The sequence below is a fragment of the Hemicordylus capensis genome, chromosome 4, assembly GCF_027244095.1.
Source record: "Hemicordylus capensis ecotype Gifberg chromosome 4, rHemCap1.1.pri, whole genome shotgun sequence".
In the NCBI taxonomy this organism is placed as follows: Eukaryota; Metazoa; Chordata; class Lepidosauria; order Squamata; family Cordylidae; genus Hemicordylus; species Hemicordylus capensis.
In genome coordinates, this window is record NC_069660.1 from 270,284,767 (window position 1) to 270,302,489 (window position 17,723).

The following is a 17,723-nucleotide window of genomic DNA, read 5'->3' on the forward strand; positions in this document are numbered from 1 at the left end:
CGTGAGAGATGAATAGGAGTGGTGCCAGAAGCAGCTTATGGAGCACAAGGACAGCATTTGATCCCATTGCAACAGTATTCTCCTATGAATAGCATCTACTTCCCTTCACCTTCAGACCTCTAATTGAGCAAATAACTTTTCATGATGGGATTGAATAGGATGTATCATCAGCCACCTATGTTGCTATCCCCAAAGCTTTTATTATTCTGCATGCCTACATATAACCACCCAGAAATGTACATTTTGGGTGGTATACAAATAAGTTAAATAAATAAACCTAACAAGAGTCAACTTTTGTAAAAGTTCTGTCTGGATCTTTTTTGTGTTTGTGCCACAGACAACCAGGCATTTACAAGCCTGGGGCTTCTCATTCATATATTTCTTAAGCTGCTGTTGTGCTCCCTTCTAGGCATCAAGCAAAGCCTCTTTATTATTATTTTTGTGTGTGTGAAGATGACCCCTTCACTACTTTCCCTCTCAGTACTCATCTGCTCAAAAGTAAGAGGAACTTTCTACGCTTTAACAAATTGTCCCAAACTTCCACATCTATAGAACATTCTATCCTAGAATAAACTATTCTTTCAAGTAGCTTAAAATGGCAATCAGTTGTGTATCTCTGATACTGGTGACAAATGAAGGCGAGATCATCTCTCTCAATACAGAAGATGTTTGCAGATGCCTCCAGCTATGAGAGGAGGGACAAATCCAAAACTGGTAGTTGATCATATGTCTGCATACATCAAATTGTGTACAGCACATGGCTGAATCTGACTTCTGGCACAGAAACATAGAATTCAGTGTTCTATTTAAAAAAAAACAACACTTAAGCATTCATCTTGACTATTGCAGACATGGTTGAAAATGTGCTGCCAGTTTGTAAAAATGAACAGTACAACTACCATATCTACTTAGCAGCAGCTGAGACAAGGATACACGCATTTCCTATCTGCTCAGAATTGACTAATTTATTTATTTATCAAATTTATATCCTGCCCAAACTTATGGCTAATGAGCGGGGAGGAGTCACCTTATGGTTTTTCTCCTACTACTTTAAAGGACAAAAGAGTCAAAGATTTGGGGGGGGGGGGACAAAAAGCCTTGACTAATTTCATGTTCTGAACAACTTGATGGCACACACAAAAACCAACCACCGGCCATCCCAGAACCCTCAGGCTAATTCTGTAGCCACAGCTATCTTTTCTGCTAATCAGCAGTAGAGGCAAGAAACTGAGAGTGGGGGGACCTGTTAATCTTCTATCGTCTACCAGCTGTGCAGAGAAAACCCTCTCTTGTGTGGTGTTCAGAGATAGAAGTTAGTCATTCAACACCTGCAGGCAAAAATGCTGCGCAAGAACATGTGAAAATCGTTAGAGCAAAACTATTCCGACGTCTCTGATTGGAAAATGCAGAGACGCCATAAGAATGGAATTACATTGAGTCAGCTGTAGTCTTTTTGTACATAAAGTATGAAGCTGAAACTGCTCAGACCATCAATTAACCAATAAACAAACTTGTACAGTTAACAAATAAAAATCACTAGCTTTGCCGCTTTTCACTACTTCAAAATATTGTGACAGTTTTAGATTACGTAACCACTTAGCTTTAAAGCTATCAGTATTGATTCAGATATGGGCATCCTTAATTGTGCAGCACTGATGTGTAAAATTTAAAATTAAGCCCTACTTCTCATTTACAGATGCAGTCATTTTGGCAGAAATGCAATTCTAGCACATTGTCGCTTCCTGCAAGCACATGGCAGCTGCAAAACAGCTTGCTGTAAAGTAATTATAGATGTCTTAATCTAACAAATGGATTTTTGCAGGTGGAATCCCAGCAAACTCCATGGAGGCCCATCCAGGTGTCATGGGATGAGGTTATGGCAGGAGTCTCGTCTGTGGAGACTTATTTTTTACACTGTAACAGACATGCTAGGAGGCCAAAACAATAATATCCAAATAAGTTAGTTGCTGTAATAATAGCTTGATTTTTGCAGATTTCTAAAACCAATTGAGAAACAAGTAAAGATTTTACTTAAGTGTAATTAGTGCTTTTTCATCTATCTATCTATCTATCTATCTATCTATCTATCTATCTATCTATCTATCTATCTATCTATAAATAATCTGTTAACCTTTCCTGGTGACCTGAAGATAAGTTAGTGCAGGGACAGGCAACCTGAGTTCCAGAGGTGTCTGCATGGTCTTATAGCCAAACTCATGGAGGAGAAGTCTATCAATGGCAACTAGTCTTGATGGCTATAGGCTACCTCCATGTTCAGAGGCAAAATGCCTCGAAATACCATTTCCAGGGGATCAATGGCAGTGGAAGGGGCATGCTTTCATCTCCTGGTGGTGTGGTTTCCCAAGGCATCTGGTGGGCCAAGTACGAAATGGGGGCTTGGGCCTGAACCAGCAGGGCTGTTTTTAGGTGGCTAAATCTAGCTCTCATAGGTTTTCTGTCTGTTCTCCAGCATAGCTCTTGGTCAATCCTATTATTATGCACCTAGCCACTTTGTCCCTGGCAAAGAGCTCTTTAACCTTCCTCTTCCCTACATTGTAAACAAGTTATGTTTAACACTTGTACAGCAGTAGAGAATGAAACCTGTGTACAGATTTACACATGTACAGTTGTTCACAGGTTATGTTGAATGCAGGTACAACAGTACACTTTCTATCTGTACCATGCATTGGAGGGGCTTGTACCCAGGTTCATCTTTCAAATGAACACCGGTACAGTCATTCACACATGTACAAGTAAACAGACATCAGGACACATACAACATCATGCCTGACTTTTGGCAAAGTTCTTTACTTACTGGGCAACTCAACTGTGCTAAGCAAGGCTTGGGGAATGATAGTGAACAATTGCAGTGCCTTATAATGGGAAGGCTCAGCCAAAGGCTCTTTCTGTTCATAATGCAAGAAAAGGGGTTAAGGAGTCCTTTGCCAGTGGCTCAGCTTGTGCAGGAGTGAGTCATTGGGTATTGCTAGGATTACTGGCCCTTAAGCCCTTACTAAATGAAAATGTGACCACTCTTTAAAAATTTCTAGTTGGCCAGGAATCTAATAAAGTGTCAAGATAAAAGACCGTAATGAGGTAACTATTATTCTCCTTCAGTAGTACTCTGTGTTATCAAACACAACTTGGATACTAGTCCTCATTAAATGCTGGTTCACATTAGAAAATAGCTGTATCACTTCTTATTAAAATGCAGTGGAGGACTGGAAGGCTGCTGATCAAATTAACTGTTTTGAGAACAAAATTACAAAGCACTCTGCTTCTTAGGAAACAGTCCTAGTTTCATAAGAAGCTGTGGATTTTCCTGTAAGCTCTGGCTATACAAACAAAGGTGAAAGAAGTGGGATCACTAACCTCTGTTCTCAGATGTGGAGAATATACCTTACAGATGTCAACCAGTGTATTGGGCTAGATAGTAGTTGAAGGGTGAATTTGTAGCATTATGATCAATAACCACAATAGAGTGGTGTTGCAACAAACCTTAACCTACTTCTTAGAGTTACGATTAGCCCGCTTCTTAAAGTTTACTATTAAACAGTCAAGATATTAAAATACAGAGGTTTGTTTAAGCATATGAAGGCCACCCTAGATAGTCAAGTTGCCAAAAGATCTTGCAAAACTAGCAGTTTCAGCCAATTGGCAGAGGGGTTTGTGCAATGCAAGCAATGACACAATGTACTTTGAATGTGTACAGTAAGAATCCTCCCCACCCACCTTGTGTTTTGGCTTCACAAGTAGCTCTTGCTAAATATAAACTATTTTGGATCCAATATTGCAATTCAGCATACTGAGACATATTCTATATATGTAACTTTATATATCCAAAATATTAACATTCATGGCTGGTTAGTTTACAAAAGATGTAAGAGAACTGAATGTCTGCCCAAAAGAAAAAAAAACCCACTATGATAATGGGTACAGAGTGGCTTCTGTGGACTGAGATTCTTCAGCTTAGAGGAGATGAGGAACAAAGCAAGAATTACATTTAATGTGGGATGCTAGGGGGAAAGGGGCACAGATGCTTGTGTATTCTTGCTAACTGAGCAAAGCAGCACTGTCCAAAGTGGTGATTCTCTTACATTTAGCACAGGAAGAGAACTGTCCCTATCCAAACCCAGCACAACACCCTGCCTGTTGTTGTTTGTGTCTGTATTGTGTTTCTTTTTAGAACTATTTTGGGACAGGGAATACATATCCAATTTTTTCTATGTGAGCACTTTGCTGAGAAGCAGTGCATAAACATTTGTTGTAGTAGTATAAAAGGAGAAGAAACTAGAACACACAATGCAAACCAAATACTTCTATTAAATGTTACTATTAAAAAAAATGACTAGAGCTGTCTAGATTGTCTTCTCCTTTTTCTGTGTAAACTGTTTGGAGAACTTTTATGTTAAGTGATAGTAGTAGTAGTAGTAGTAGTAGTAGTAGTAGTCTGGCCAAATCTCCTATGTCTTTTTATAGAAGAGCTTCTGTGGGGTAACAGTAAATATGCTTCTGAAGCTGGAATGCTGGCTGTTATGGATGTTTGGGGTTGTCTTCTTGGAATGGCAGTCCATTGATTTCAGGTGGGCAATAGTGGGTGGGTTGATTAAGTGCTGTTAAGTCGTTGTTGACTCTTAGCGACCACGTAGATAGATTCTCTCCAGGATTATCTGTCTTCAACTTGACCTGTCTTCAACTTGGCCTTCAAGGGGTCTCAGTGGTACATTCATTGCTGTTGTAATCGAGTCCATCCACCTTGCTGCTGGTCATCCTCTTCTTCTCTGTCTTTTTTGAGGACACGTGTATTACTAGTACGTGATGATGTGTCACACTTTATCTTGCATGGGGAGGGGGCGGTCAGCAACTGGGTCAAATACAGACCAGTAAGGCATACCACCGTCTCTTCCTCCACTAGCCAATCCAGAGGTGGAAGGTGTGGTGTGATAACTAGTTGGCAAGTCACTCTAATAGATGGGGACTGAAGTACTGTCCTCCCACTCTTCACATCCTTTTCAAAGTAGCCTTCAGAAAAATGAGTTCCTGACCAAAGTGCTGCATTTAGTCACACTCTGTAAAACTATATTAGTCACTGTTGCAAGTTGATGGATGCTTTATCTTATAGTTTTGAATAAAAAACCAAATTGTTAATATTTTCATAAGTTGGCGATGCTATGCGCCTATTGGCTCTAAGCAATTCTTCCACCAAGTCCTCTTTATTACTCATAAATAAAATACCAGATGTTATAAGTTAAAACAAAACTGGTTTCAATGTAAAAAACAACCATGGTCAGTTGCTTATCAAACCAAGTATCACAGCAGTGCTTAAATTACTTTCTCTCAAGATAAGCAGGAAGCAGGGAAGAAAGGGAGCAATATACCAACTGCAACGAATTAGCAATTACCAATTAAGGCAGGGAAGACAAGAGGGAGGATCACATAGATAATATTTTGTCTTGCCTTTTTTTCCAGAGGATTCAGAGTAGCATACAGCATCCCACCTCCTTTAATCTTCAACCACCACCTTGTAAGGAAGGTTAGGCTGAGATGGTCACTGACAAGGTTACCTATGTCTTTCTGTAGGAAACTGAACTTGGATCTCCCTGGTTCTCCCTGGTTGTAGTGTAACCACTATACTACAAGCAAAACTGGTTAACTAAATTAAATATAGAAGTAATCAAATTGAGTGAAGCAACCTTTGCTTTCCGTTGCAATAGTTTTTATATAGTCCTTGCACTTCAGCAGAGATTAAAATCTTCAGATCTAAGGCAAGTGAACTCTCTCTATATTAATACTGCCCATTTAAAGGTCAAGTTAGTATGATAATAGAATCTTGGAGAAAACTGTACTAAACCAATCTACCTAATGGGCACCTTGAACTTTTCTTAGGACCTGATCTGCTTTAGCCAGACTTGATAAAATGTACTGAAGCTTCTCTGTGGAAATTTAATTCTGTGGGCAGTTGTGATGTACAAATCTCCAATTTTGGTTGAAAGAACTAGACCAAGAGATGGCTCACACATAAGTAACATACTCTTTCTTTTTGCTCTGCAGACCACAAAAGCATTCCTTCCCAAAATGCTGGAATTGAATCATGGACACATTGTGACTGTTGCAAGTTCCCTCGGCCTGTTCAGCACTGCTGGAGTGGAGGTTGGTTAGACTTCTCTGTCAAAGTAGTACATGCAGTTATCAAAATTGTATATGTTCATGCACTTTAGCAAAGATTTTCAGATTTTTGGAAGGTGACAACTTGAGAGTGAATCTAATTTCTGCCGGAAATTAAGGTGCCAGTGAAATAAATACTCATGGTAGGTATATGATTTGTGGTAGCAACCATTTCTGTAATATATTGCTGCAGGGAGGATAAAAATAAGCTGCCCTTCCTGAAAGACTCAGGAAAATGAGATTTGGACAGTCAACACATCCTGCCCCACAAGCACTACCATGACACACAATACTGCCCGTAGCATTTTGTTGCCTGAAGCAGAGCACCAAATAGTACCCCTCTCTTCCCGATGCCACCTTTAAAAATAAAAACACAAACCACACAATTCCTTCTCAAATCTTACTCTTGCTTCCTTTTTCTGTTAGGAACACAGGAAGCTGCCTTATACCAAGTCAGACCATTGGTCCATTCAATTTAGTATTGTTTACACTGATTGGCAGCAGCTCTCCAAGGTTTCAGGCAGGAAGTCGCTGGGGATGGTGGGAGTTGTAGTTCAAAAACAGCTGGAGGGCCAAGATTCCCCACCCCTGCTAAGCCATCTATTTAGGGTGGTGTTAGGTCAGCCGCTAGACTGACATTACAAGAAACCATTGTTTCTGAACACAAGCTTTGGCCACTGACATGTCCTTCCCTTTGGGGGTGAGTGCAGGATATTAAAAACTTCCTTTTGTTGTTTGATACAGAAGCAGTTTCCTGTTTTGACCAAATATGGTGAGAGCCTGATTTGATATCCTGGCTTATGTGACTGTGGTTTGGACAAAGCAGTTTTTTCTGAGCTTGAGCAAAATGGAAAATTGCAGCTTATTACAAATAGCAAAAGGAAGCTTTAAGTCCCCTCCCACTGAACACAAAGGGCGGGAAGAGCCTGTGGTGAGACTCATGCTGGCTTGAGTTTGTATCAATGAATGATCTAAATCCAGTCAGAGTGAGAGTCTAAAAATAGTAAGTTTTGGCTGTTTTACCTAATCTCATGGCTTATTGGTTCTGTGCATTGTGTTATCAAAACTACTTGAGGCATGGATCTTGTATACTCAAGATAGTTTGCTTCCATGGGTTGTATGGGCTGGTTCATAGGATCATTGTAATGTTAGATGGCAAATCTGGTAAATCCCCAAGCCACATGTGCTTCCACAAGTGTGTCGTGTGAACTTGGGCATTTTCACCAATCCCAGATCCTCACTGCAACCAACATTTAACCAGGATTGACCAGCTGAGTTCAGATCTAAATTCAGCAGTCCTGTTTAAATGTTGGTCATGGTGCAGATCTGGAATCGGAGAAAATGCCTGAGTTCACATGACATGAGCCATGGGACCATGTATGGCTCAGATTTACCAGTAATCCAACATTATAATGATCATGTGAATTGGCTCTATCTGTGTGCTACTTGAAATGTTTCATCAGAAAACCATGTTGATGCTTTTCTCCTTGAGATATGAATGTAAAATTGACTTCAGCTTGATTAAATTTTACTTTGTTCTGTATGTTCATACTTGCTTGCTATCTCTGTTTTCCATTTAGGATTATTGTGCTAGCAAATTTGGAGCTGTGGGTTTTCATGAATCTCTGAGCCATGAACTGAAGGCAGCGGAAAAGGATGGCATTAAAACAACATTGGTCTGTCCTTACCTTGTAGACACAGGAATGTTCAGAGGATGCAGAATTAGGTAAGTAGACTAGTCTGACTTAAAAAAACAACAACCCCAGTCTTTCCTAGAAGAAACACAGCTGTATCAAGTACCACTGAGAAATGCTCTATTTTTTGGCTGTTGCAATAGAATTCCAATTTTATAAACAACTTAAGATCTTAGCTTAATCAAACAAAACTATCACTAAAACCAAGTTGCAAATAGACATATAATTTAGCAAACTCCTGTCACCTGATTAGTTTTGTGAAATCTCAACTATGTAGACACTTTCAAGGGCATGAACAACCAAAGTTAAAAGTTGACTTTTAACCAGTTGACCAGTTGACTTCAGTGAGAGTTAAGCCACTGCTTACATCTCTCATTTTTCTTAAACCAACAGGATTGTAAGTTAGTTGGTTGAATCATGTATTATATATGTAGGTACTCATTCACCTTAAGTGGCGCAGCATGGAAAATGCTTGACTAACAAGCAGAAGGTTGCTGGTTCAAATTCCCCGCTAGTACTATATCGGGCAGCAGCGATATAGGAAGATGCTGAAAAGCATCATCGCATACTGTATGGGAGGAGGCAATGGTAAACCCCTCCTTTATTCTACCAAAAGAAAACCACAGGGGTCTGTGGGCACCAGGAGTCGAAATTGACTTGACGGCACACTTTACCTTTACTCACAGTAATGTATGTTTCTAAAATTTTTCTTTTTCCCCCCCAGAAAAGAAATTGAACCATTCCTTCCACCTCTGAAACCAGATTACTGTGTAAAGCAAGCTATGAGAGCTATACTTACAGATCAACCTATGATTTGTACACCTCGCCTGATGTATATGGTCACCTTCATGAAAAGGTAACCACTCTGGAAATACTGACCAGCACATAAACTCTACATCGGGGTGGGAAAACATGGCCCTCTAGCTGTTGTTGAACTACAACTCCCACAATCCCCAGCCACAAGTGGTTTATGGGATTATGGGAGGAGTTGTTCAACAACAGCTGGAGGGCCAGGTTTTGCCCATCCCTGCTCTACATAGACTTTTCTAGGAGGAGCACTGTGCCTTGGGACTTGTGCATGAATGTCTCGCTTTTGTGAGAACAGTTAATCATCATCCCACTAAGCCCTTCTGGCCTGGAAGGGGTTCTTTTCCCTTCACTCCTCCCCTCCCACTCTGAAATAACAGTTGAATGCTTCACTGGTCTTCATAGTAGTTTGGTGTTCCCTAGTTCAACTGGAAGTATGTCTCAGAGAATAATCTGACAGCCTAATTCGGCACAGGAAGTCAGATCTTGCATCAGAGAAGGAACTTGGAACCTATGCAGCAGGTTGATTGTGGGTGGAGATAACAATCATTGTGGCTGGAGATAACAAAGTTGCAGACTTGCCCTGAGAGTGGATCATCTTAAAAAGAATACCTGTAGAGCAGATATCCTCAGACTATTGCACTCTTGGGTGCAAGTGTACAACTTTATGTACTTTAGGTCTGAAAGGTCTGTGTTACTAAGCTGAACCCTATTTGTCAGCATAGGGGGAACATTCAACCAATGCTGGCATAAGGATGTCAGTCAGTCAAGTTTATTTACAGTCAGACCAGAATTCAAAACATATGTATGAATAAGAATCAACAGTACTTATAGTAATTAGGTATAATGTCTCAGCATAACAAACTCCAAGTTACACGAGCTGGTCTACTTATCTGATGCCTAACTTTCCTAACCACCACATGGAACTTTGCAACATTAGTCATTATCTACTTCTTTTGATCAGAAAGCAAGTAATTAACATAAAATATGTTTCTCTGCCCTGGATAATCAACCAATAGTGGAGCAATAAAACATTGACAAAAGTCTTGGTAAAGGGAACAGTAAAGTAAAATGTGAAAAATTGATTTCCAATCTCCAAAATCACAAAGGCACAGTCTCTGTTCTATAGGAATCCTTCTGAACCTACCCTCCAAATCAGCCAAAGGCTAAATTGGGCCAACGTGAACATACTGTGATATTTAGCATGAGGATATTGTCATGATAAACTCTTTATGTGCAAAGAGGAAAAATGTGTTGCATGCCCTTATTTATTTATTATTATTTATTTAACATATTTATACCCCGCCCCTCCAGTGCACTACTGCTCGGGGCGGCTTGCCTTTTCCTTCCTTTAAGACAGTGGTTTCCAACCCAAGGCCATTGTGTCTGGGGGATTATGGGAATTGTAGTCCCACAACATTTGAGTACCCAAGGCTGGAAACTCCTGCTTTAGGAAGAATAGGATCATAACCCATGTTGCATTGCTAGTGGACATAAGAGTGTTTGAGAATCCTTGTAAGAAGTACTCCCTAGAAGCAACTGTTGTAGAAAGGAGGATCTGACACTGCCCTAAAGCAGATGCTTCCATGAACTAAACCATACCACAGATCAGCTTGTGTCATTGGCCTGATTCAGACATTATGCTGTAGGAGTGTACAGATGTCTATAAACTTACGTGTGTTTGTAAGAATGACTATACCTGTGTTCATTTTAAAAGTGAACCTGGATACAGGCCCTTTAAGTGTACTTCTTCACCTGCATTCAACATAACATGTGAATCACTGTACTCGTGTACAGATCTGTACCCATGTAAACTTGTAAGAATATAAGATAACAGTGACGGAGCCTATTGTGAATGTAGTGGGCCACAAGGATGCAATGCATCAAGTATGCTTCTGACAGAAGGAATAGTTTTAATAAATCCATGTAGATCATGCACACAAGCAAAGCTGCAGAATTTTATCAAGTATTTTAAAGGTAACTTTCTGATCCCAGATATAGCAATCTGGCCCTGCAGGGGAGCAGGAAAAACCTTGGTCCTTAACACTGCTCATCTCATTCTGCATATTATCTCTGTGGCAACATGAAAAAGGAAATCCTATATTACATGGGGATAGGAGAAGGGGACTCATCCTCACCCATGGCGATAACACATGAGGCTTAATAGAAATGTTTAAACTTCTGTTTATATACCAAGAACACACTCCCCCTTATATACGTGCACTATGTGGATCCGTGTTAAGGCTCCTGCCCATTTCTCTCCCTCTTGGTTCCTGTGTTGTTTGAAGTTCGTAGAAGTGCAGAAAAGTTAGAAAAGGCCCCAAACTGACACTTATATTCAATTAATGCTTCTCTTCAAATTGTTGCTTGTGGTAATAAAATCTTCCAGCCTCCACCATATAAATGTCACAGGTCTGCACATTATTGTCATTTTGAGCTAAATAATTTTTACTGTGCTTCAATACTTGACTATATAAGAGAACTTCAAAAGCAAAAATATTACATCTGTCTAGCTTGTTACTTTGAGCTATCTTCTGCCTATGTCCTTTAGGGCAGGGCAGGACAGTAACTTTAGACAGTAGTTCTGACTTTGATAACCTTTTAATTTCTCAAAATCCCAGTGCCTCAGCTGTAGACTCTACCAACCACCATCTAAAATGTACATAATCTCTTCATTTCCCCCCCTTTACAGCATCCTGCCTTTTGAAGCAGTTGTGTGCATGTACCGATTCTTGGGAGCTGACAAATGTATGTACCCATTCATTGCTCAGCGAAAACAGGCCACAAATAACAATGAAGCAAAAAATGGAATTTAACCTTCTACAAAAGACTGATATTTGTAGCTGAATTATGATCAAAACACGACTGAATTGTGAAGTGCACTTGCATTTAGCTGATGCAATTAACATTTTACTGTGGCATTCTCTTGGATCCTATACTTGTATAGTGAACAGAAAATCAATGTTTTTACATATTGTGTATATAAAGTAATTAGAGTACTTGGAAACCATGACAGGCAAAGTGAATTTATAAAATGTAGTAGTCTCCCTTGTCCTTTTGGAATTTTACTAAATGTACAGTAATGTTAGCCTTGCTACTATTTTGTAGAGAGAAATGACAAGATTTGCTCCTGAGGCGGTCATTCAACTAAAAGATTAAGTTGTTCAGCAACTGTTAACTTTTCTGTAGGATTTTGTGGGTGTTCCGGGGATTTACTCAGTCTTTGAGGAACAGCTAGATTTTAATAACATTCTGTGTAACAGTTACATATACTGAATCCTAAATCTTCAAAAGAAAAATTGATTTTAGGAACTTCTCAGAATGAAGTTATATAGGACATTTGCCTCTGTTATTGAGATACAATCTGTGACTAACCTTCAAGCCAGTAGTTCTTAAAGCTAACACTTTTTGTACTTGGGGTGGCAGATATGTATCTAAATTAAACTATGTAATCTTATTTTTCATGGGGAAACTTGATTTCTCCTCATCTCACTCCGGAGCTGTGTACTATATTTCTTTACTCAAAGCAAACTAGCTAAGAGAAGCAAAAAGGTTATGAGTTCTCATGCCAACTAATTGTGCAGATTAAATAAAGCTGAATGCAACTTGAATGTTGGAGAATGGAAAGGATGTAAACTTTTTTTTAAATGTATTCGCATTGTAGAACAGAGTGACATTTTTACAGTATTTTTTTTGTAAAAACAATTTTGTGCCTTGAATTTGGTAATCTGTATTAGTGAAATATTGTAAAGGTGAACTTCTACCTCTATATCTAAATGTATACCATCCACTTGTAAATTACTATAATATGAATCCTGTGACTTTTTTTAGAATGTCATGTTAAATAGTGACCAACTTCTGTGGTTTATTAAAGTGAGCCACCTTGTTCTTGAAATAAGACAAAAATGCTGTAAGATTATTTTTCTTGTTCCAAAATATACCACTGTCTCTCAAGCTGTTGCAGCAAGACTAAAAAGAGAGGTGCAACAAGTCCTTATTGATGAGTTTTCATCACCTGTTGGGTTTCTGTCTGTCATGTATCTATTGAACACACAGTCTTGATCAGTGGGGCAGTGAAAACTCCCCTTACACCCTCTGTAAGTGAATCTCTAAAACAAAGGCTGTTTATAACTGGATAAAAATTGCAGTTTAAAAGTTGAGTATCCTCAAATCAAATTTTCTTTTGTTCTTTAGATCATCAACTGTCTAGTAATTAGGACAGTATGCAAAGCAATTCATTGTCCATTTTAAAGGAATGTCACTGGGAAAATATCTAGTACTTGTTAAAGGAGAAAGCTGAATATGTTCAACTGTATTTTTACAATAGGACACACAGTAATTCTTATACTTTTACATCCAGGCTTCAAACCTAATCTGGGAACCCAAGAATAGGCTTGGGTGATGTGAAACATGATCTATATGTGGGGCCATCATTGCTCCATGATGGAGCTATGCACAAATTTCTCCTCTACACCCACTTTCTTCCTGCCACATGACTGACTCAAACAAGTATTAGCATCTTCTGCATGACAGTATATTTCAGTGACTAAGTGAAGGATAAAGAGCAGCACCCAGACATCAGGAAGGCTTAGCTTTATATCTTGTCTTGGCCTGCATATATAAGTTAAGCTTACTTAGGTGTGTGGTAGATGGAACTGTGGAAAACTAGCAGTGATGGGCATGGGTAGTTTTTTGTGTGTGTGTGAGTGCAAGAGAAATAGCTAGAAACAAGGGCAGTGGATACACTGTGTATGAGGAATAATGGTAACTGCTTCTGACTGAATTAGAGTGGTGAAGTAGTAAAGATTTGGAGTATAAATGTGTGGGAGAATGTATTGACTGCTGCAGAAGGAAGTTGAGGGTTGGGGAGTTCATCGCAGAGGTCTGTGGCTTCTCGATGGCATCTGGGTACGGGTTAAGCAGAAGGTATTTGCCTGATCATATTACGTATTTCAAGGTCACTTGCTCCAGAACTTGTAGGGAGGCAATACTATTATATGCTCAGTCCACCTTGTAAGGGGGAAATGTCAATGCAACACAATTGGATGCTGCTGAAGTCTTGCTGCTTGATATATGATCTAGCAGGTATGTGTGAGAGAGAAATATGAAAGTCCCTTAAAAAACAGGGCCAATGACAATGAAGCAAATATCAATATAATGCTGCTTGGGCCTGACTGACACAAAAGAGAGAAACAGGCCATTTTCACAGGTATGTTCCACACCTTGCCCAGATTATGGGGTGAGGGGGTCCCAAACTCTGGGAAAATGCATTAAATCTCCCATTGGACATCATGGCAGCTAGGAGACTCACAGCAACATAAGACATTAACATACCAGTATCAATATAAAGCAACAAGGAATATGGAACAGAGAAGGGGGAGGGGTTAAGGGTGGTTGGTTTTTTAAAAAATAGAATCCACATGAGCAAGGGGTAGTGCTAGAACTGAATCCTGCCTGTTCCATGGGTGCTCAATCAAAGAGGCTTCAGGTCAAGGAGATGACTTGCCCAGAAGCTTCACTAAAATGGCTGCTTGGCTGAAGGGCAAGTAAGGGGACTAGGTCTCCTGCAAAATGACACGGAGGCAGCCAGGACGAAGTGGCTCTGTGGTAGGAGGGGGTAGTTCACCCCCTGCTGAATAAAAGCCACCAATTCTGTAGCTTTTAAAGGGAATCAAGATACCACTAGGCTGTACTGAGGATGACCTATGAGAGAGAGTCTCTCCGCACCCATGGTTCTCCTGACTGAATATCTTCCCACAGGTTGTTCATAGCAGTAGTTTAGTATGACTAAGTGATGGACATGTCCAATACTCTGTTTCTAAAGGATTGAAACACTTGTGTAGCTGCATTCCCCATTGCCTTCCCTTTCAGAACATATGCTGAAGCTGAACAAAAAAACCCTGGAGTTTAGAGTAATGGCAGGTGAGAGGGCACGCCCTCAACACTTGTCTGTGGCTTCCTGCGGCATCTGGTAGGCCACTGTGCGAAACAGGATGCTGGACTAGATGGGCCTTGGGCCTGATCCAGCAGGGCTGTTCTTATGTTGTGTTCTTATCGCACCCAACCCATGACTCTGTGTGGTGCACAAAATATAACAAAATCACAAAAATTAACAAAGTTTAACAAGATCACAATAAAAATAAATATATTTAACAACCTTGAAAGCCTAAGCCATTTCAAGGCTAGATCTGGCACAATCAACGATCTATATTAAGGCTAGATCCAGAAGTCCAACATTCCTCCCCAGCCCACAATCCCACCCCCCAAAGGCGGCTGCCGCCAGCAGCTGTGCCATTGCCCCAGCCCTGGGTTAATAGCTGGGCCAGTCACACACCCACTGCCCTCACCAGCAGAGCCCAGTTGGCCATGATGGCCCACTCAGCCAGGGCAAGGAGCAGCCTGCAGGCTTCAGGTAGGAAGGAGGTAGCAAGGCCTAAGGTTCAGCTTCTGTAGTCCCAGAAGGATGGCCCCAGTTCAAGCCTCTCAGGCCACACAGCAGACGGGGGGAGGCAGATGTTTAAACCCCTCCAGCAACTCCTACAACTTCCCCCATAACAAATTATAATAGGGATATCCTGTCACCTAAGTGCTACCTACAGGAAAACCTTACTTCAAGTGATGATTATTTTCAGTACACTTCATGAACTAACAACTGGTTGTCTAAAAAGGCTCTTTTACATGGCAAAGTATAAGCATGCTCACCATAGGTGTAAAGAGAGTTTTTAAGCAGCCGCCTCCACCCACATATAACTTGTATATTCTAAATATCTCTGACCATAGCCACTGACTGAATAGCAAGTAAGATCACTAACAAACACTGTATATGGGTCCAGCAAAACACCTCCCTTAATCACATGCCTGTAAAATGCGGGAACTGACTTGAAAGGCAGAGTTTGAGCAGTAGCTAAAAAGTAAACTATGCTCATTACAGAGGCAATATGCTTATAGGGGTCCTGCAATTGAGGAATAGGCTTCTTGCTTATACAATGCCATATGCAGAGGAAACTGGTCAGCAAATACAGCAGTATCTATTTAACATACCTTACAATCCAAGTTTCCAAGTGATTAATGTTCACAGAACAGTCTCCAAGGGAACTGTTCATTCGGCCCTTTTCATCCGGTCTTGTTTGCTACTGATTATACATCTACCAACTTGTGAATTCCCAGGTATGCATTGGGCAGTTCCTTGAATTCACAGAGAAGAGTTCTGAAGCAGCTGCACTCTAAAGCAGGCCTATCCATTTCTCCATGACCCCTTGGAAAACCAGATATGGGAAGTATGTCTGAAAAAAGATTAACACATGCCATTAATAGATGGATAAAAGGAAATAGCCAAAAGTCTTTGGCACCTTTGAGAGATGCATACCATAATATAAATTGGTGGTAACACTGTACAGCTGTCATATTTATACTTGGATGGTTCTAATCCCTTGGGCAAAATCTGTCTGAGAATACCTGTAAACCAGTTTAATTACTTCCTCAAGGCCTTTGATTTGAGGTGCAGCATGAGAGAGGAAAATCTCATACCAAACACACATGGCATTTAAAATGGAGACACTGTGATGCACAATATGTAGAATTCAAGTCAAAGTACTTGGTTGTGCCTATACTAAAATGCTGTCTAATCACAGTAACATTACCGCATATTTGCACTACTGTATAATTTCAATCTTGGTGGCTAGGTAACAATGGCATTATTTTAATCCTGCATCTTCTTCTGATGAGTCATCATGCATGTTTGTAGAAAATCTTTCTGACATTGGTCAAGCACTAATACAGCTCAAGCAGAGTAATCCAGTCCGGCCTGGCTCACAAAAGGCTGGGGCAGTGATGGCGGAGGAGGAAGAATTTCTAAATGTGATTGCATAAATAACTTCTAAACACATGTATGTTAAGAAAGATGTAAGCAACTAAATCCTTGGTCCTTTCAATCCTGTTTTGAAAATGTGGCCCTTTATTTACTGCATACTTTTAGAACAACAATTGCACCTCAAAAGATTATTTACATTGCTAAAATATTGACGTTTATATATCTGTAATATAAAGCTTCTTGGGTCTCACTCACATGAAACGCCCAGAGTTTCCCAACCACAAAAGAAAGCAACATGCTTATTTCACAAGGTAGGGTCCAGACCTTGCACAGACAATCAAAAAAATCCAAACCCCTGCAACCATTCATTACTGTCCTGGAAAATGCAGGAAAACTCTTCCATTGGAAAGCATAGGGCATTATCCCTTATAGAGCTAGAAAAAGACTAGAGTCACAGAACAACAAGACCTTCATTAATATGCTTGCAGACTGCAATGAAACTCATTGACTGACATGAAACTCTGAGACCACACCAAGAAAAATAGAAATATGCCATTTTCTCAGGCAGGTTCCAGACCTCGCCCAGACTACCAACAATAAGAAATCCAAACTCCCTGAAAAATTCATTACTGTCCTGGAAAAATGCAGAAAAACTCTCCCATTGGACAGCATGCGCCATGAGACCTCAGAGCTAGGAATTGACTAGAGTCACAGCAATACAAGACATTAACATATTAGTATCAATATAAAGCATCTAGGAATTTGGTATGGGAAAAGGGGCTTAAGGTTTTTCTACAGAGTCCACTTGAGCAAGGGGTGGTGCTAGAACTGAATCCTGCCTGTTCCCTTGGTGCTTGTCCCAGAAAACTCTCCCATTGGAAAGCATGGGGAATGATATATCTCAGAGCTAGGAAAAGCATAGAGTCACAGATAAATAAGACATTTAATGCTTGCAGAGTGAAAACATGTGTGTGTGTGTACAAGCTAGTCTGTTATGAGGGATTAGTATAAATGGCACACCATTTATCTATATAGTTCTTCAAGGCAGAGAGAAAATATGCAGATTTCAGTAGAGTAACTGCTGGAGAGCAAGAACAAAAGATTTCCTCAGCAACCAAATGATCTTTATAAATGTATAGATGGCACAAGCTTGTTGAATAAAACCCAGATGACATCCACCTCCCTCAGTGAATAAACTGAAGAACATAACACCAAACACTGCACTGAATTCACAATGTCGATACACA

General features: G+C 40.1%; 1 protein-coding gene across 1 annotated transcript in view; it reads left to right on the forward strand.

Annotated features, from left to right (window-relative positions):
- Positions 1-12,572, forward strand: part of RDH10 (retinol dehydrogenase 10) — a 34,934-nt gene extending 22,362 nt beyond the window's left edge. The window contains exons 3-6 of the mRNA XM_053244244.1: positions 6,052-6,150; positions 7,746-7,891; positions 8,584-8,715; positions 11,359-12,572. Of these exons, the coding sequence (XP_053100219.1) occupies positions 6,052-6,150; positions 7,746-7,891; positions 8,584-8,715; positions 11,359-11,482 (501 nt within the window). The 3' untranslated portion in view covers positions 11,483-12,572. The remainder of the gene's footprint in view (positions 1-6,051; positions 6,151-7,745; positions 7,892-8,583; positions 8,716-11,358) is intronic.
- Positions 12,573-17,723: the final 5,151 nt, after the last annotated feature.